General features: G+C 42.7%; 1 protein-coding gene across 9 annotated transcripts in view; it reads right to left on the bottom strand.

The window, feature by feature from the left end:
- Window positions 1-21,412, bottom strand: part of LOC309855557 (neuroligin-4, X-linked) — a 297,214-nt gene that overhangs the window by 11,915 nt on the left and 263,887 nt on the right. For all 9 annotated transcript variants that reach the window (XM_082715937.1, XM_082715944.1, XM_082715939.1 and 6 more), the window contains 2 exons: window positions 5,975-6,160; window positions 1,020-1,809 (listed from right to left, as the gene is read on the bottom strand). In XM_082715937.1, coding sequence (XP_082572063.1) covers window positions 1,020-1,809; window positions 5,975-6,160 — 976 coding nt within the window. The remainder of the gene's footprint in view (window positions 1-1,019; window positions 1,810-5,974; window positions 6,161-21,412) is intronic.

Raw genomic sequence — 21,412 nt, 5'->3', positions numbered from 1 at the left:
ATGTAAATGACATATATTTCTATACTTCCCTATATATGTACAAATAGATACATATATATACACACATATACAAATAGATAGATACATGTATGTATCTATTTGTATCTATTTGTGTACATTTTAGGTGTATTCTATATATTTATATAGATTTATTTCTATATAAATATACAATATATATAAATAGATACATATACAATTATATGTATATATACATATAGATACATACACAAATAGATACATATATGTATCTATTTGTATCTATTTGTGTACATTTTAGGTGTATTCTATATATTTATATAGATTTATTTATATACAAATATACAATATATATAAATAGATACATATACAATTATATGCATATATACATATAGATACATATACAAATAGATACATATATGTACATTTTAGGTATATTCTATATATTTTTATAGATTTATTTCCTATATGTACATATATACACACATATATATGAAATGTACCTTTTTATGAAATAAATATGTAGGACATATTTAAGTGAATAAATATATTTGTAAATATATGTATATGTATAGGAAACAAGTCTCATAACTGTAGAAAATCACTCTAGATGTATATATGTATATGTCTGATTAAATATAGAGTATATACATGCACATAGTGTTTTTTGGATGTATTAAGAGATTGGCTTTATCTCGTGGGTACACGAGAAGCAGAATCTGCCATGCGGCACACGGGTTTTCATAAGGCTGCCCAGGGAGATCAGGTCCTTATCGCCTTGTCGAAGGAGAGAGGTCCTACTGAGACTGGAAATTGTGGGATCAGAGAGCAATAGAATTGCCAGGTATGTCTCCACCTTGAAGCGGCAGGTGGGAAACAGGCTTTTTTTTATAGTGATGCAGGGAGCACGCTAGTAAAATTCCCCCACCGTTACCAGGTGTGTGCATGAGAGCATGTCTGCATTCAGTCGTGGGAGCCACACTCGTATGGGGGACCCAGACAGACTAGGAGAGAAGAAAGAAACCGACGTAGGAAGTACATACCCAGTTTTGGCGAAGTTGGTCCAGTAGGTCATGACCACCGCGCTGAGCATGACATCATTCTTGGAGAAGTTACAGCTGAAGAGTTCAGTGGGGCCGATCATGGGGATTCCGAAGACATAGGGCACTTCATCGCCATGGGCCGAGTCCGCCCAGCTGGGCTTCATTTCGCTTTGGCAGTGGTGGTAGAAGGCGTAGAAGTAGGTCGGAGAGCCGTACTGGGCGTGGAGGTCGGCCGTGGCCACGGCGGGGGCCACCCACTGGTGGTCCGTGAAGAGAGCCACCAGGGTTTTCCGCCGTGTCTCCGGGTTTTCCTTGTCGGCCCAGTCCGTGTACATGAATTTGATGGTCTCCCGCAACGTGTCTTTCCCCTCCGGGTAGCCGTACAGGTTGTCCACAAAGTTGGACACGGAGAAGTCAAAGTCGTTGGGCGTCACGCCGTCTTCGTTGTCCACGATGCCGTCCACAAACTTCAGGCCTTCCCCCTGGTTGACGCCCAGCATGATGTCGTAGTTCAGGAACTCCCCCTGCTCCATCAGAATCTGAGGGTCGTCCGGGATGACGTCGCCGTCGATGACGGGGCCGAAGGAAATGTGGTAGGTGGCGGGGGTGATCGTCTGCTGAATGAGTTCTTTGTAGTTCTTATTCCGAAGACATTCTACCATGTCGGTCGTATCCAGCATGTTGCAGCCAACCTTATCTGCCAATATCCGCGTGTACTTGGCAGGCTGGTAGTTCACCGCCCAGCTGGACAGGGCTGTGCCACTCTGGATGATGGCCTTTTGGAACAGACCTGCAGGTGCAAAGTTGTAGACATGCAAATGAAAACCCCAGAGACAGAAAAGCAGCTTTTACTTCGCAAAGAAGGCCCCGATTGTCTCGCGGGCATGTGAATTTCTGGATACAGTAGCATTCAGCTCTTTCAGGATTTTTTTTCCTCATTTCCATCTCTTTCTCTCCCCCTTCCCCTCCCCCCCCACCCCCGCCTGCTAGACGTTGGTTTTCTGGGATGGTCTTCACGCACGCAGCACACACACGCACGGCGTTTACGGAAATGAAACGGCATTTACCATGTACAATGTTGCTGCCGTGGTTTAAAAGAAAAGAAAAAAAAAAAAAGTGCATTGCATGTATCCGTCCTGGTTTGCAGGTCGTGTTGGCATCCTCATCCCCAGATGCTGTAAATAAAGCCTCACAGACTTATCATCTCCTCCGTTCCTTAAAAACATGCTCTGGGCCAACAAGACATCAAAGTGCATTTTGCCTCCCTGACTAAACCAGGTACCACTTCATTATGGGGGGAAAAAAAAACAACAAAAACAAAACAAACAAACAAAAACACCCAAAACATCCACTGAAATCCATTTCAGAGTATACATTCAGACACATATTTCTAATTTCAGCGTCCATACAGTACCAGCGTGAAACTTTTACAACTCAAATAGTCATTAAATTAGAGATTCCTGAAAGAATGCTGGGTAGTATGGTCCCCCAAAATGTATTTTTCCACAAATCTCTGATCTGGGAATCACGTTAACTCAAAGCCTAGACGTTTCTGTCTTGTTTTGTGCCACAAGTTAAGAAATGTCTGTTTATTGAAAAATGAAAAAAAAAAATTGGAGAATTTGATGAGTAAACTTCTGGGTAGCTTACAAATTTCTATCAGATCCATGTAGTATATGAATGTCAGGAAGTAAAAAAATAAATTTTTTGTAAACCCTCTATTTTTCACTACTACCGGACAAGATGATGGATATGAAATGATAGCATTCTCTTTCTTGTCTCTTCCTGACATTTTCTAAAATTCCAGCATGATGGAGCTCCGATGTCTCGGGAGTTCCTGGAAGAGTAATTCAGCTGGGCGCCCAGAAGGTCGTGCCCTGTAGAGTTTTAAGGTCATGCAAGCAATCAAAGGGGGAAAGCATGATTGCAATCAGGTAGATAGGATTCTGCAGATTGGAGCATTGCCCAAGAGATCTTAAATGGATCTGGCTTTGCTCAATGCAACATCAAAGTCGTTGGGAGCCAGTTTCCCAGAGCTTGTGATGCTCCCAGAGACGTACAGCTCTGGACGGGTGTGTTTAGCCCTCAAGATTTACGTGTGGGCACACGGGTAAGAAATGATGTCAACGCTGGATCTATTGTTAAAATCATCAGGATGACGAAAAGTATTCCTGCAAGTTACCTTTTTATTTTTTTTCTTCCTGTTTCACTGATTGGCTTTGATGGATGGAGGTGTGTGTGTGTGTGTGTGTGTGTGTGTGTGTGTATGTGCACACGTGTGTGTGAGATACAGAATACAATCTTGGATAACCCTTGAAAAATTGGATAAATAAAAATGCTTGCTACCCGTCATTCAGCCCAGAAAATACAAGTCAGGTCTGCATTTTAGGGTCATTCAAGCTCACCTGGCTGTTCCCCCCTGCGTCAACGTTCTATTTTATATGACTGAGCCCAACAAATGTACAGCTTTGATGGTGTTTCTCAGGGAACCGGACACCTGCTCCACAGTTCTTGGTGCTAATTACTGTTCCTTCGAACACATGCACCTGTTCCTTATTACCTTCTTGTCTTTTTAACCTTGGAGCTTTTCCTTTGAGTCTTTGTTCTAATGCCATGGTGAGGGGCACCTGAGTGGCTCCATGGGTTAAACTCTCTGCCTTTGGCTCAGGTCATGATCTCAGGGTCCTGGGATTGAGCCCCTGTTGGACTCTCTGCTTTCCCCTCTCTCTCTCTGCCTGCCTCTCTGCCTACTTGTGATCTCTGCCTGTCAAATAAATAAATAAAATCTTAAAAAAAAATTATAATGCCATGGTGAATATCTTCACGAAAACATCCTTTTTCATGCACATGGTGACTGTTTTTTAGACAACATGGCTAGAAGTACCATTCTAAGGCTGACAGTCTGGGTATTTCTGTCTTCCTGGGTTGTTCTGAAAACCTGCTTTGCAGAACCTTGACCCAGACGCAGTCTTGCCACAGAGCTCGCTCATTTCTGATTGCTCAATTTAAGTAATTATGCTCTTTCTCCAATTACATTTGGTTTCTTTTTTTTTTTAAGATTTTATTTATTTATTTGACAGAGAGCTATCACAAGTAGGCAGAGAAGCAGGCAGAGAGAGAGAGGAGGAAGCAGGCTCCCTGCTGAGCAGAGAGCCTGACGTGGGACTCGATTCCAGGACCCTGAGATCATGACCTGAGCCGAAGGCAGCGGCTTAACCCACTGAGCCACCCAGGCTCCCTACATTTGGTTTCTTGTGTTTTTTATGGAAGCCAGTCCTGACTACTTGGTCACTCGAGATCTGGGATTCTATCCCTTGACAAATGGGAAAATCCCAATATTTTCTGGAAAGCTATAAGAATGGATATCACCAATGTCCCCTCTCATTATGCACTTTTTCATTTTTGTAAAAACAAAGGGATGATACAAGTGTGAGGCCTGAATTCGAGCTCTCCTTAGACACTATGAAGTCACCTACAAGTCTGTCTGCTTGGATTGGACTGATGGTTGCTTCGGGTCCCTGCACTGAGCATGTTATTGGCAAGTGAGTTCTGAATGTCCGAACTATGCTGAGAATCCACTTGTCACATTGGTGCCTGGGACCAGTGAAAATTTCTACTCAAGCTGAACGCTTATTTCCTAAGGAAAATTAAAGTGGAAAAGCAGTTGGTCCGTAAAATACCAGCTAAGGGGAGGCCACGGGGAATTTGCAGAGATGTTCCTGAATCTGTAAGGCAAGTCTGTTCTGGACAGAAGACCAGGACTGCCCTTTAGTCATCCCCAATGTTTGTTGGTCTTGGGGGAATGATGGGAATTCAAACGACGGTTTGAATTGAGCTCTGGGAAGCTTTGTTTCTTGCCGGGCTGTCTCATTGCTGTGTGACCCTAGCTGGGTTAATCAACCTCTCTGGGCTTCCATTTCCTTTTTATAAATGGTGGCTTTGGAGTAGATGAGCTTCAAGGTTCCGCTTCAGTGCTACAGTTTACCAATGGATGTAAGGGAGCCACCTTGAGTTGGAGTGGTTAGGTTTATTATTATTATTATTATTATTATTATTAAATTAATTTTTAAAAAATTGTTTTAAGTGGAGGGAGTAGCAGAGCAAGACGGGGGTGGGGGGGTGGGACATGTAAGTAGGCTTCACACCCAGCATGGACCTTGATGCAGGGCAGGATCACAGGACCCTGAGATCATGACCTGAGCTGAGATCAAGAGTCAGACACTTAACAGACTGTGCCATATGGTTGCCCCAGACCAGTGATTTAAAAAAGAAAAAAGCAAAAGAAAAAAAAAATCCCATGGCCACGAGCCCCATTGCTTACTGAATGAACAAATCTGCAACCCTTACCCAAATCCCTGTTTCTCTTCTGTATTATCTTTCCCAAGTTGAGAGGAGAAGTTGACTGAATTGAACATTGACCGAAATGACAAAATTTAAAGTTGACCGAATCAAGTCAGAAAGGCAGAAGCAAAAGCGTTGGGACTTTCTGAAGGACCCATTTTTGTCCCAAGTGTTGCAACTGGTATCTAATTGTTCATTGAACCTAGATGACAAAATATAGTTTACAGGGAAAGAAAGCTGAGTTCGAAGAATGGGGGGCACCTGGGTGGCTTAGTTGTTAAGCATCTGCCTTCGGCTCAAGGCCATGATCCTGGGGTCCTGGGATCGAGTCCCGCATAGGGCTCCGTACTTATGGGGAAAGTCTGTTTCTCTCTCTGTCTCTCAGATAAATAAATAAAATCTATAAAATAACAAGAGGAAGAGGAAGGAAAAGTAGGAGGAGGAGGAGGAGAGAGAGCAAGTGAGGGAGCTCTCGAGAATGAGCTTCTAGAACCTAAAACAAGATGGGGATTTTCAGCTGCAAGAGACACAAAGTGTCCCTGGGATCTGCACTCCGTGTGCGTTTCTGGCTCAACCCCGGGGGTCGTGCACCAGCTCCGGAATGCCCTTGTTACCTTCTGAATAGTGCGACAAGGTCAACAGACTGACGCATGAGGCTCCCGCCCCGGAGCCAAAGATGGTCACTCGCTTGGGGTCGCCGCCGAAGGCCCCGACGTTCTCCTCAATCCACCGTAGCGCCTGGATCTGATCCAGGAGCCCGTAGTTGCCTTTGGCCGCCTGGTCGCCGGTACTTAAAAACCCTGCAAGAGAAAACAGGATCTTTTAGGTGGTCAACTATAAAAAGCACGTGCCCGTCGCTGTTCCTTTAAAACGCATCTCATTCTTGGCGGGTCTCCCTCTAAGTGAGAAGCAACACTTGCAGGGCAGGGAGGATGAGGCTATGTGAGTCATTGTTGCAACGTTGACCGTATGATACAATGTATCATCTGTGGGTTTGCACAGGGCTCGCCTATCAGGCATTATCTGTCTAAAATGTCTGTCACACCTGACCATAGCAGAGACTATGCATTGGACCAGATTCAACTTATCGCTCCTGTGCACATGCAGGTTGCAAAAGTGAGAAAGTCTCCTAAAAGGCGTTTTTCAGGGAAAATCCCAAAAGAAGTTTTCCGGGCCAAAAGAGGTTTTTCAGGAAAAAGGAGGGTATGTGTTGGGCTGCTAGAATTTCTGCGTTGGTGTTTAAGAGACCGAGCGTGTATATAAAAGCAACATAGGTCAGCTTTTTCCCATTAAATTTCATATTAATGTTGTCATTTCATTCCTTTTAATGCTTCAGTTTCGAGTCAACGACAGGTATCATGAGATCCCAGTCTTCGTGAACGTGCACCTGTTAACTTCCCCTACAGAAAAAATTTTAGACTCACACGCAGAAACACACAAGTCTTTAATCTTACCCAAATGACCACACATATATTTATATCCCCCCGACTGTCCCTAAAACGGGACGAGCTGGTACGTTTTATTTCAAGAAGAAGGAAGATTCTTGTTCTTACGGCATCAAATTCTTAATTCCCCCTTAAAATGTGCAAAAAAAAAAAAAGGGCATTGACGGGAATAAAGGACCGCATGGATGTCGGACTCCTTGCCTGTTCCATGTGGCACAAAGACCGTGACCTGGAAAAAAGGCTTCCCTCGGACGTTTGACGCCGTCTTTCCACAGACGCTCTCCTGCTGAAATTCAGAACGACGATTGTGAACGCCTGACAACGTTATTTATTATACGGACATTAACCCAACTTTATATCCCTTTCTTTCTTGCGGAAGCCTTCTGACCCTCCCCTCCAAAAAGTGCAAGTCATAAAAATGATGTCTTCACCATTTTAATGAGTCATGGGCCCCTGCCCCCAAGCCCTCAATGATGTGCGTTCCTTCTTCCCCTGCCTTTCCAAGGGCCAAGCCATTCCCCTCATTCCAATTAGCGCTGATTAAGTTCCTGTGACCACCTGCTGCAGTGCCGATGGTAGCCTGGACAGATTCGGGCCCTGAAAGAACAGGTGTCGGAACCGAGGTCATCAAACCGCCCGCCCGCCCTCCACGCGAAGCTGACAGCCCATTGCGGAGCTCTCCAGAGTGGGCCTGTAGAACCTCAAACAGAATAAGCAGAGGACGAAGGCTTTGACCCGTTAGGAAGCGAGGCTTCTTCGTTCCCCGGGCACCTGAGGAAAAAATGCACAGTGTGAGCTGGACGGGAAATGAATGGGTCGGGTTTCACGTAAAGTCACGGGAGGGCTTTTTTTTTGGGGGGGGGGGCAGACCTTCTAAAATTCCCATGATAAGCTTCACCATCTCCTTTATCTGCAGACAGACGCAAGATGGAACCTGCGAGGTTGTGCATTTAGGGCACGTCCCGCAGATCCAGGCTTCTGCGGCGTTTCACAGGGACGGAGCTGAGATGAGCGGTGATAAGTGGGAACGTTCCGACGTGACCAGCCCCTCCCTCAGTTAATTAGCAATTACTAATTAGCGTTTCATGCCAGCGACTGTTCCCTGGCTGTGGCATTCATCGCCCAACCTTTTACACCGTTTCTCATAAAATGCGTCGCCCTCTGCTTGGGAGAAAAGCCCCTTTTCATGCAGCTTTATGTATGAAACTGGGTCCTAATGGCCGTTTGGGTGCCGTAGAAGAACCGTAAGACAAGCCTCTCTTTCCCCATTAAGGAAAAGAGGTGATTAATTCTTAAAGGCTCTAGTAATTTTTTGGCAGAACTGCTCTGTCTTTATTTAACCCATCCTTCGTCCGCAACCTCTCTCCGCACCGCACCCCCCCCCCGTACCCCCTTGTCAACGCTTCCAGAATGACCTATTTGCTTATTTTGTTTCCGTGGAGCAGGGCAAGGATTTGCAACATACGGTAAATCACCCGCCTTTATGAACGTGGAGCCCCTCCCGTGCAAAAAACGTGTCTGTTGTAACCTCTCAAAGGCCAGGCTAATTAATATTCTATACCCTGGCGAATCTGAGCTCTCCTCACAGCCTCCTATTGAAAGACTGGATCTTTGCGATTCTGAATTCCTTCCAGAAGTCCTGAGGGAAACAGCCCTCCGTGCATCTCTAAAGTTCAGCAAACGAACATGATTCTTTTTTTTTTTTTTTTGGAAGTTGGTGTTTCCATAGTTTCTTGCTTACAGAATCTTCATTTACTGCAACACCCAGGGACTTCTTCTCTTTTTTCCCCCCCTTCTATTGTAATTTAAACAACCCACAAGGCAGAGTTTCCATTGCAGGTATACAGTGAACGGGAACAATTTTATTTGGTCTGCAAGAGGGTATTCCTTCGCTACTCCGACGGTGGAAATGCGGTATTTGATATTATGCAGATTGGAGATGTATAGGCATTTATTCCCGGGGAATTCTACGAACGTGAGAGCAGATAATCAATTTGGAAACAGCCAGGCACATCACCAAGCGGGTAGAAAGCATCCTTAAAAGTCTGTCCCACTGCGGGGGACTTAATTCCCCCTATATGCAGCCCATGAATGAACAGAAGCAGCCCCTGGGCTGGCTAAAACCAGAGATTTTAAACAAATGGCTTCTTTCACTGATAAGCACTCTTGGCTACACCTCCTTGAAGCCTTTCAGCTGACGAAACATTTGGCTTTGGAGATGTAAGGTCTCTGCCATGAAGGTTGTAAATCCGTCAGCGTCCCCCATCCCACCCCAACAATGCAACAATGGGAGAAAGATACAAAACAGACCCTCCCACTGAGACATGCTGACACGAGATTGATACCAAGTTTCATTCAAAGCCCTGGAAGGAGCAAGAAAATAGACATTCACCCAAGAGACAGGCTCCCTTGTCCAGTGGCTGCTTTAAAATATGGTCCCCCAGAAATGCCTGAACACCAGAAATCCCATTATCCCTCTGCCTGTTGAATGAAAATTCTAGATCATGTAAAAAAAAAAAAAAATGAGGCACTGTATTGGGTATGCATGTTTGCATAAAGATTCTCCAATGAGAAGAGATGGGATTGATTTTAGGTCACATCAATGAGCCCAGAAAGAAATGTGTGATAAGAATTCAGGCAGAGGCATGAAGACAAAAAAATCAGCGAAATGCATGCAAATCTATCTTCTCTGATGTTTACAGGAACTCCTTCAGTGGGTGCCTCTGTTATAATGTGAAACTTGAGTTTTCTTGGTGGAATAAGGCACGATTTGACGAAAGAGTCTATACCTATGGATGGGAGGGACATACTCCAATTCTGTAAGCCCAATGGGGCGAAGCTCTTAAAATTTTGTGTCTCTATTTGTAGCTTTTAAATTTACTTACAGATGATAGGAGTCATTTGATGACCGCATCAATGTCATACAGGGTCAAAACCCATTTCCAACATCAGGCGAATACATCAAAGACAATTATGAGGACAGGTGATCTCTATGGCACAGGTTTCCAAACACGGGGACCCTTAAGTTGTTAACGGGATTCCTTACATTAGTTCCAGAAAGGATATTCTATGTCCTGCACTGCAGCTGAGAACAAGGCTGCACAGGTGTTTTTAAAGCACTTTAGTTGGAATTGTATTAACAGACACCCTAAAACCAAAATCATACTCTGGAAACAGAATACAAGATGATCAACACAGTTTTGTGTATTGCACAGTAGAGATCAAAATGTGAAGGTTCTCGGTTAGTTAAGTTTCACGGTGATGAAATTCTGGCCATGGCCATTATGTCTGGGGTGTGATCCCCCTCCAAGCCAACCTCGTTTCTCTGCTGGGTCTGCATCCCAGTGCCCGAGACAAGACATCCTGTTCACTTCTCCATCCTGGATGTTTCCAACTCACGCCCATACCATGAAGATAACCCTAAGACCCTTTGATCCCCCAGGTCCATTTCTATTAAAATAAATGCATCTTGATTTGATTGTCCAGAGGTAGCCATGCACCAAAAGATCAATACTTATTGATTGTAATTTTGAAAATAACGGATGACAGCAATCTCGGAGTTCATGAATAAAATACATGTTGCACGAATTCTGTTGGTTGAACCATATAATGCCTATGTGGAGAGGGTCTTCATTCTCGGGGACACAGAAACATGGGTAAGATCTCTCAAGGGAAATCAATAAACTGCTGAATCCTGGGTCCTAAGATCCCATGTGTATTCACATAATAAAGCGAGGTGTAAAATACAAACTCTGCAAGGAAATACAACAAGTAATAGTGCCTAATTCTGGGAATGTGGTTATAGGTGAATTTTGCACTTAATTCTAAATGTGGGTTTACATTTTTCCCCCAATTTGTAGCTGGCTCTTTAGCAATCACACAAACACTAGGTTCCTTTTTTGACTGACCCCAGGATAAGGCTCGCATTTCTCTATCTCTTTGATTTTCTTGTTTTAAGATTTTATTTACTTATTACAGAGAGAGAGAGCGAGAGAGGGAACACAAGCAGGGAGAGCTGGAGTCAGAGAAGCAGGCTTCCTGCTGAACAGGGAGCCCAACACGGGACTCGAACCCAGGATACGTGGATCATGACCTGAGCCGAAGGCACATGTTTAATGACTGAGCCCCCCAGGCACCCCCTGTATCTGTTGGATTTTATACCCAGTTGGCTGCTTCCAGGATACTCTGTAAAGGGTTGCTGTGAGCCTTGAAGCTGCCTGGTCCACAGTGCCTAAACCGGACTTCGTCCTGTAGACCTGGCCTCACTATTTCTCTTTGCTCATGGAATGGAGACCAACTGCATCTGCTCCCTGCTCCAACCCCGTAAGAAGGAATTCAGTGGCCTTGCTTTCTCAGGGCCTTGCTTCAGGGCCCTGCGTGTCCCTTCTCCAGAGTTTGCCGATTGTCTCCAATCTCTCAGCTCCGAAAATTACTTTGAGCGGATTTCCACTATAGAACTTCCCACTCTTCTAGGACGGATACATGTGTGTCATTTAATAGCGGGTTACCGCGTGTGCCGCGGTCCGAGTCAGCTGGAATCTGCAGGGACGCCTCGGGCATGTAGCTGAAGATGTCCAAGTCCCAGTTTTCTCACTGAATTGAAAGGAGGAGAGGAACTACCCCAGAGCATTGCCTGGGGAATGGAGTGGGGAAGGAGCCCTGCTCCTGGTGGACTCAGGGTGTGCTCACACACGCTCAGCGACTCTTCTGACTTCTTCGATGACAGACACGTGGCTATTTACCTGTTCCACAGGTACTCGCACAGCCAGTACGGAGAGATGCCCTTTTAGCAAAGGAAGTTGAGTCCAGAGGGAAAACGGATTACTGGTCTACCTAGACTCTGACTTAGATGATGAAGGATATTTTAATGCTGTCTGATTGCCTGTGTTGTGTAGGGAGTGATTTGGTGTGAAGGTGAGGCATATGCATTTGTTGATTCTGTTTATTAAGTGTTTGCTATGTGCTTAAAGGAAAATTAAACAAAATTTGCTTAAAGCAAATAAAAAAAAAAAAAGAAAGAAAGCAAGAAAAAATAAATAAATAAAAGAAAGAAAAAGAAAACCCCAAACCACCCCATATTATAGCTTTCATCCATGGTCTGAATTACCTGTGTCATTGCCTCCACATTTATATGTACCTATGATGACCCAAGCAATAAACTAAAAGTTGGGGAGAAATAGAGTATTCAAGTAGATTTCCAATGATGTCTTGAAAGCTTACACTACTTCCTCCTCCTCCTCCTCCTCCTCCTCTTCTTCTTCTTCTTCTTTTTTTTTTGCATTTGCATGTTTCTATTTGGTTTTAATAAGAATACATTAGGACCACAGGTGACAGTTGCCACTCTAGTGTTGAGCACAGCATAATGTACCCCCTTGTGGAATCCCTATGTTGTACTCACGACATTAATGCAACCTTGTCAAAGATATGTGGATTTAAAAAAAGAAGATTTTAAAGCTGATTAGAATTGAAAGTCCTAGTTTTTCCATGAAAGTATATTTACGAAGCACAGAAGACACACATTTTGTCCCTATATGGTATTCAGAGCCCTATAGAGTGCATATAGGAGAAAAGATAATTTATACAATCCTATTTTTAACATAATTCTCATAATCTGTTCTAAAGTACATTAATTCAAAATATGCTACTCTGTTTAGATATTCCTTCCTACCCTCGACTATAAACAAAGATGGTATTGGACATGATAGTATTAGTTGTGAGTTCTTACTGCTAGGTACTATCCAGGGGCAGACCACAGCTAATCTGTCCTGTTCTTATGTTTCCATAAGACAATCAGAATAACTAAATGTTTAAGGACAAGGCATTCTTTTCCAACTCGATCACAATCCAACATTGTCTCCTAGCTCACATTATCTTTTTTGTGCCCATAAGTAACCCTAAGCTTTCCACCACTGATTTTCTCTGGCAAACCTAGAGCACTGATACAGAAATTGTTCTAATTAAGAAAAAACAGTAAGATCTTAGATGCAATAGCACACGCATGAGTAACAATAAGCAAAAGAACATAGGGAAGAGCTAAAATCCCGATGGAAAAGTTTAGTTTCAGGAACAGAGAGGTTTTTGAAGATGATATTTTCTAGAATTGAGAGGGGGAACTCGTGCCTTTGGTTTAAGATTTGAAGTGCTCTCTGCTTTGTTACGTTCTCACTTATTATATATTACGTTCGTAACTTTTGTAATGTCAGTGTGTTTGCAGTTTTTGCTACTTTTCTTCCCAAAGATGACTAGCTCGTATGCACACCGCTCTCAAGACCCTGTTACCCACAACCACAAGGCAGACGTGGGATGACTTTCCGGACTTTTTAAAATTTGCATATAGGACCTGCAGTCGTGGCTAATTTTCAGAGGTAGGAACGTAGTCTAATCTCATGTAGAAACTAAAGGCCATTTCGCGGAGGGCTGGAGATGAGATCTTTGCAATTCTGTATTCACTGACCAGGAGACGCTCCTGATTTGTGGGTGGCGACGGCAAACCACTCTACCTCGTACTGTACTAGCGTTTATTGCTACAAATACCATCATCATTTTTGACAACTCTGTCCCAGTATGGCACCTGAAGAGGAAGGGAAGGCTTTCCTGAGAAACTTAAAAGGCAGAAATGAAGACTTCTCATTGAAAAATAACAAACAAACATATTAAACAGATCATATAACAAAACAGGTATGAGTCAATTCAACTAAAAAAGAGATTAACTTTCTGCTCTTTTTTTTTTTTTTTAAGATGTTAAGTAATCTCTAAACCCAATGTAAGCCTTCAACTCACAAACCCTAGATGGAAATTGCCTGCTCTACTCATTGAGCCAGCCAGGTGCCCCGGTAACTCTGTCCTTGAAGATTAAACTTAATTTCGTACTGATTCTCCACTTAAGGAATGTTATCGCACCAAGCTTTGCTTCAACAAGGTAATTTTCCAGAGTCAAGAACATATCAGGTGCTCCCTACACAGACGGCATGTGGAGATCACATTGGGTCCCCTGAATTTTGACCATCACCCTCAGATTCAACCAAATATGATTAACCTTTCAATGGCCAATAAGCACAAGCAAAACTAGAGTTGGAGTCACCTGCAGAACAAGAACGGATCTTAAAATAATAAAGATGCAATGGATATAAAATATTTAATAGACATCTGGCATTAATTCATTTAAGTCAGTGAAGTGCAGCTCCATTTACCAGATCGTCATGGGTGCCTACAAAATTCCAGGCACTCATTGTCCTTGTGGTGAAGATGTAATGAACCAGCTGAACTGTACCTTCAACCACCTGAAACTCATGTACTAACATCAGTGATTGAAAGCAAGCAAATACAAATTAAATGATGTAGTATATTAGTTTCCTATTATGGCTATAACCAATTACCACAAATCTGGGGCCTTAATACCATATTCGTTCTTACCACACCATTTTAGACATTGAAATCCAGATGAATAGCTAGACTGAAGATTGAAGGAGGGAGGGACAGATGATGGATAGAAGTATGGATGATGTTTGAGTGGATGGATGGATGGATGGATGGATGGATGGATGGGTGGCTGTGTGGGTGGATGGATGCATGGATGGATGGATGGATAGAAGGATAGAGAGAAAGATAAATAGATGTCAAATGGATACATAGATACATAGATAATGGATAGAAGAATGGATGGAGGGAGGGTGAGAGGGAAGGTGGGAGAGAGTGATGGTTGGATGGACGGTTGGATGGTTGGATGGATGGATGGATGATGGTTGGATGGATGGATGGATGGATGGATGGATGGTTGGGTAGTTGAGTGGATGGATGTGTGGCTGGGTAGGTGGCTTAGTGGGTGGGTGGGTGGCTGGCTGGCTGGATGGATGGACAGATGGATGGATAGATACATAGATGATAGATAGATAGATAGATAGATAGATAGAGGGATGGATGAATAAAGGGATGGAGAGGGGGAGGGAGGGAGGAATGAACCACAGATAGAAGGAAAGATACAATTATTGCAAAGGTTAAAGCATAGCATAGACTCATTTCATTACCATCACAACAGTTTCAAGGTTGCACACCTGACAGACAAGGGCACAAAGTGCTAAAAATAGGGACTCCGAGAAAAATGTGCTCAACCCTTCTCCCAGATGCTTCTGCCCCATGATCATATGCTGTCTCTCATTATGTGACTCAGCTACATTGAGAATGACCCACTGAGAGAGAAAGAAATGTCCCTGAGTATCTCCAGGTACAGGTGTCCTTTTGTCTCCTGAGCACACTTATTATGGGCAGCTCTGCTTCTGTCACTCTGTTCCCCGGGAGAGTTAGGACCACCCTTTCCCAGCCTCCATGGTACTTTGAGCCAGAACTGGGGGACGGATTCATTGGAACCACTCTGAATTCTCAGGAAGAATGGATACAGGTAAACTCCATCCAGGACCATAGAAGTGGAATCTCTAGTGATACAACCCAGGGGTAGACCGTAAACATCAAACAGGATTCCTACTTGCATTTGGAAGATGTAGTCATCCAGGCTCGGCTTTTTAAGAGTAAACTGAGCAGAACCAAGGTAGTGATTTTCTAGGTTTAAGAGCGTAGGCGGTCATTACATGCAAGGGCAGAGTCTCCACGGAGCAAGGTCGTCTCAGGTTTTCACATACTTTTCTTAATGTCATCAGTGAATTTGCCAGCCACCCAAGAAAAAAGAGAACCAGGAACCTTCAGGCACAACCTCCTCTATTGTCACCAAACCCATATCGTAAAGAAGCAGAAGGAAAAGGAAAAAGCTTTCTCTTGCCAGATAGAAAAATCTCAACATCAAATGTTTCTCTCTCTATTTTTTTTTTCTTTTTTGCTTCATCTGCAGAAATTGTAACCAAATTTATGCTTACCTTGGGCACCTGAAAGTCTGTTCATTTTGTGTCTTTGTGAGGGAATTTGGTTTATTTTTGAGGAAAAAAAATTATATGTGGGTATTATATCCTCATCCTGCCTCACACTGTCCTTAAATTGAGCACAACTAAAATGAAAAATCCCATAAAGATATGTATGTGTGTGTGTGTGTGTGTGTGTGTGTGTGTGTGTATAGTATACATTTTTCTGTTTTCATCATTTCTAAGAGTGCAATTCAATAGGAATCATTGTATTCACAGTGACACGAAACTGTCACCCTTGCCTATTTCCAAAGTATTCCCATCACCCCAAACAGATACTCTAGGAAGCTACAAGTTCCCATGGGGAAAATCCTTTGAATTCTAGTGTCCATAAAATGGGCTACCTACACATTAGGCTGAATCTACTTAATCAAGTATGATGCCTGTACAGAGACAAATGCCAACACCCCTTCCAGTCCCCCTCACAATGGACCCAACATTCCTATGTTGAAATCCTAATCCTCAGGTTCCAGGTTTACCATTAAGAGGTGGCACCTTTGGAAGACGATTTTGTCATAAGGGTGAAGGGTAACCCATGAATGGGATCAGTGCCTTATTAGAAGAAACCACAGAGCTGGCCAAGCAGGGACACAATGGGAAGTCAGCAGTCTGCAACCCACAAGACGGTCCTCCTAAGACCGTGACCATGGTAGAACCCTCCTCTTCTAGGCTCCAGAAGCATAAGAAGTAAATGTCTGTTGTTTCCAAGGCCCTCGGTCTATAGCAGTCTGTTTGTAATGCTACAAGCAAAGACACCAGTACTGCACGTGCTGGCTATGAGATCTGGACAGACATGTCTCCCACTAAGAGTCAAGGTCCTTGAAAATGTCCACAAAAGTACTCAACTTGTTAGATCCCTTCACATCACTTCAACATTTTTTTAAACTTATATTCACTTAAGTAAAGCACCTCCAGAACATGTCTACCTTGAGTAAAGTCCAAAGCAAATGATGGAAAATGGAATACTTTTGTTCTCATTATCCAAGGTTGATTTAAAAAGCCAATGAATACTCTTCATCCTAGGGAGAACTTGGATGTCGCTCTACCTAATTTGCTCAATGTGAAATCATGGCTAGTTTTCAACAGGGGGGAATCCAACACATGGCATTGTGTTCAGTTTACAAGAAGGATCCTATTACTGAACACTTCTTTTTTTTTAATAGTAAAATTCTACTTTTAAATACTTTCAGGACAAAAAGAAAAAATCAAATGAAGAAAAACATTATTTGATTGACCATGGCCTTTTAAGAGAATCTTCAAACAACAGCTAGCCTCTTCATGCAAAACAGCTTTCATCATTTACAAAGTGCTTTTTGTACCTTCTCTCATCTGTCCCACTGAAATGGGAGATTTACCAATATTTCTAGATTCTTGAGTTATGCGGTTAAACACATATTAGTTTCAAAGAAGTGGCCAACACCAAAGATGTCATCACCCTCCCTGCCTACACTAAACATCTGGAAACCTTTTAAAAAATACTCATGCCTAAGGCCTAGTGCTAGAGATCCTTAATTAGTTGTTTTGCATAGGATATAGGCACACACATTTCACCAAAAAAAAAAAAAAAAAAAAAAAAATTGTACCATTTCAGTGAATAGCAAATAATGTGTTATAGGAGAGAAATGTGGTCTAGCAGAAAACAGAAATAAAGGCAAGATCTTTTTTGTTGTAAATTTCTTCTTTGCATCTTGTTATGTCACTGATGTCTTAGAAAAATCAGTAAACGTTGGTGGGAAGACATGTTTGTACATGTTAGTAGGCATCAAATCACCAAGAGGCCCTCCTGTCCTGTCTTATTTTTATTCATCTTAATAGTCATTGATAATTGGATTCAGGTGGGGACTAATCCCACCAATTATGAAAAATATCTACCAAGCTTTCCAACTGATGCTTTACAAACCACTGGTGATGACCTCCTACAGCTATGACTTCATTTGAGGTCCTACAAAATGTGGATTGCCTGTTGTTACTCCTTCTGTATTTGTTATCTGGAATTCCATAAAAATCCACCAACTTTTGAACTTATTCTGAAATTCAGTACATAGAGGGAAAGTTGGGGGGGTGGAGCATGAGTCTTTCATTTATCGGTATTCAGAGAAGAGTGATGGCGCCCTAGCGATGGGACCAATGAGTTGCACCTTTTAAAGATTTTTTTTTTTTTTAAAGATTTTATTTATTTATTTGTCAGAGAGAGAGCGAGCACAGGCAGAGTGGAAGGCAGAGTCAGAGGGAGAGGGAGAAGCAGGCTCCCTGCAGAGCAAGGAGCCCGATGTCGGACTCGATCCCAGGACGCTGGGATCATGACCTGAGCCGAAGGCAGCTGCTTAACCAACTGAGCCACCCAGGCGTCCGAGTTGCACCTTTTAAATACACTTCATTTATTAGAGGAGTTTGAGGTTCACAGAAAAATAGAGAGGAAGGTTCAGAGATTTCACATGTACCTGCTCCTTGTACATCTGCGTATATTCCTGAATTTTTAATGTCCCCCACAAGACTGGTGCTTTTGTGATAATGGACCTCCATGGTCCCATCATAGCCACTCAGAGTCCAGAGTTTACATGAGTGATCAATCTTGGTGGTGATATTCTATGGGTTAGGACAAATGGATAATGACCTAGATCTACTATGACAGTATGATACAGAAGAGTTTCACTGCCCTAAAAATCCCTCTGTTCTACCTGCTCATCCCTCCCCCCTATCTCCTGGCCACCAACAAGCTGCTGGCTGTCTCTATGGTTTTGCCTTTCCCGGAATGTCAAAAAGTTGGATGCACACAGTATGAAGCCTTTTCAGGTCAGGTTCTTTCATTTAATAATACACATGTAGGGTCCCTCCATGTCTTTTCAATCCTTGACAGCTCATTTCTTCTTAGTGCTGAATAATATCCCATGTCTGGATGGACCACAGTTTATTTATCAATTCACCTTCTGATGGTGTCTTGGTTACTTCCAAGTCCGGACAATTTTGAATACACCTGCTATAAACATTGATGAGATAGTTTTTTTGTGTGTGGATGTATTTTCAGCTTCTCTGAGTGAAGACCAAAGAACTTGACTGCTGGATCTTATTGTAAGAATGTCTTTAATTCTGTAAGAAACTGCAGAACTGTCTTCCAATATGGCTGTGCCATTTTGCTTTCCCGACCTGCAGTGATTGAATGAGAGTTCCAGTTGCTCCACATCCTTTCCAGCATTTGGTGGTATCAGTGTCCATTCTTACAGGTGTGGAATTGTACCTAACTGATGTCTCAATATGCACTTCCCTGATCCCACATGATGAGGAGCATCGTATTATATAGTTATTTGCCATCTATATATCTTCTCCCCTGAGGTGTCTCTTAAGGTCTTTGGCTCATTATTTGTTTCCTCACCACTGAGTTTTAAGAATTCTTCATAACCAATGAATTCTTATATTGAGTATCTTGGTGAATACATGGGTTATTATAGATTTGTCATGTTTCAATTCAGCATACCTATTATTCTTAAGGATGCTGGAATTGTCCCATGGTGGCCAGTTATGGGCTTTCCATAAATACATATATTTTTACTTTATCCTTGACCCCTGAACAACACTAAGGTCAGGAGCACTGATCTCAACCTCCCCTACAGTTAAAAATCCATGTGTAACTCTTGATTTCCCAGAAAATTAACTGCTAATAGCCTACTGTTGACTACAATCATTACTGATGACATAAATAGTTGATTAATCCATATTTTATACATTACTGTGTATTTTTTAAAAGATTTTATTTATTTATTTGAGAGAGAGCATACAAAGGCAGAAAGAAGGGGGTGGGGAGCAGGTTCCCTGCTGAGCAGAGAGCCCGATGCGGCACTCAATCCCAGGACCCTGAGATCATGACCTGAGCTGAAGGCAGAGGCTTAACCCACTGGGCCACCCAGGTTCTCCCATTAGTGTGTATTATATATGGTATTCTTACAACAAAGTAAGCTATAGAAAAGAAAATGTCATTAAGAAAAATCACTGGGAAGAGAAAATACATTTCTGGTGCTGTATGGTATTTGCCCCCAAAAATGTACCTACAAGAACAGTTCCCATTTATGTTCTAGGGTCAACTGCACTTCTACACATATATTTATTTTATCTTCTTTATGCCCTTCAACATTCTAAATTTATAGCACTGAAGGTGTGTCATTTCAGCCATGAAGCAATTAGAAAAACAGAAAAATATTATACTTAAAGAAGGATTTCATCTGAGATGGAACTCAGACCCTCCACAACAAAGGTGTTTTAAGATCTTAGTATGGTTTTGCAAAGCCCCATAAAGGCTACAAGAGGATTGCTGTGAAGTTTCTGCAGCCAACTTCTGATCAGTTGTACCTTCTGTACCAAATCTGGATATTACTGAAAGCAAACTGGATGTGGAGATGTAGTGTGTGTCAACAAACCTCAAGAAAAAAAAAAAAAAAATCGTTGCATATTAAGTTTGGAACTCAGCCTAAAACAAGTATTTCTGCTTTATCTGTTTTTCTAACAGATGGAGAGTATCGGTGAATCACCATTATCCTTGCCCATCCCTTCATCAAAAGTACCAAGGAGAGCATAAAAGGAGGTAAGAAAGAATTTCCATTAATTTTTGCCACATGAAATGATACCTTTCAATAAGGAACTGCTCCCGATGTGAGTCTATGAGCCAACGTTCACCTGCCTCATTATCTGTCTGATGACAATTGCAGCCTGTGTGTTTAGGGAATCCCAAGGGCTCCAGGTTGTCCCCAAGCACCACAGAGCTGCGCCACTTGCATATCCTCCTGCCCTAGAGAGCTCAGTGTGCCCGATATGGAGCAAAGCATGTTTATTTCCCTCAACCTGGTCTTCCTTCCCGCTTCCCATATCCATGTCATGAACATGTCTCCAGCTTTGATGGTTGACACATTTTGAGTTTGTGTTTTTGGCATCGCTGCTCTTTGAGAAACCCCAGCATCTGGTTAGCAGTCGGGCTGTGCTGATTTTATCCTTATTGATTGTAGACACGCCTACTCATTCTCGCACCCATCCCCAAGTCCAGAGGGAAGACCTGTCTGCACTGTAAAGAAACAGCTTCCCAGTTATTCTCTCCACCCCTACTCTAAACTCTACCGAATGCCCACACTTGGTGGACTGTCTCCATGCTCCATCTTGCTTAAAACTCATATTCCTCTGAATTCCGTAGGCGTTGTGTGATACAAACACGATTATGTTCCTCGTCTTATCTTTCAAAGCCATACACACAATCTTGGTTTATTTCAATCTGATATTTGTGACTTTCCCCTTTCAAATCTCCCATTGGGTTTGTCCTGGGAACTGTATGTTCTCAAACTCATAGGATGTCCATTTTATGCTCTCACGAAAGGGATGTTGAATGAGTCCATAAAATCTCTCTTCATGAGGGACCCATGGCCCCCCATCTCCCTTCCCCAAATCGATTTTCCAGTGACAGGGTGATTTGAGTGGGGAAGGGGACAGGTATTAATTGATAGGAAAGGAGACATGGTTACATTTAACAGGGTGCATGGATATTCCCATGCTTGCTACGTTCATTTGTTGCTTAATAGACCATGAATAGCAAACATTTTGAAAAGTAACTTATCGGTTGTGCAATTCCGTATTTCACAAGAATGTACGGTGTTGAATTCCAGCGGAAAATGCTGTCTCTGAGCTTTGTGAAGGCCATGATCCTGCACCTTGCCTTGTCAGGAAT

This window comes from Mustela nivalis (assembly GCF_964662115.1).
Source record: "Mustela nivalis genome assembly, chromosome: X".
NCBI classification, from domain to species: domain Eukaryota; kingdom Metazoa; phylum Chordata; class Mammalia; order Carnivora; family Mustelidae; genus Mustela; species Mustela nivalis.
This window is presented reverse-complemented; position numbering and strand designations above follow the sequence as displayed.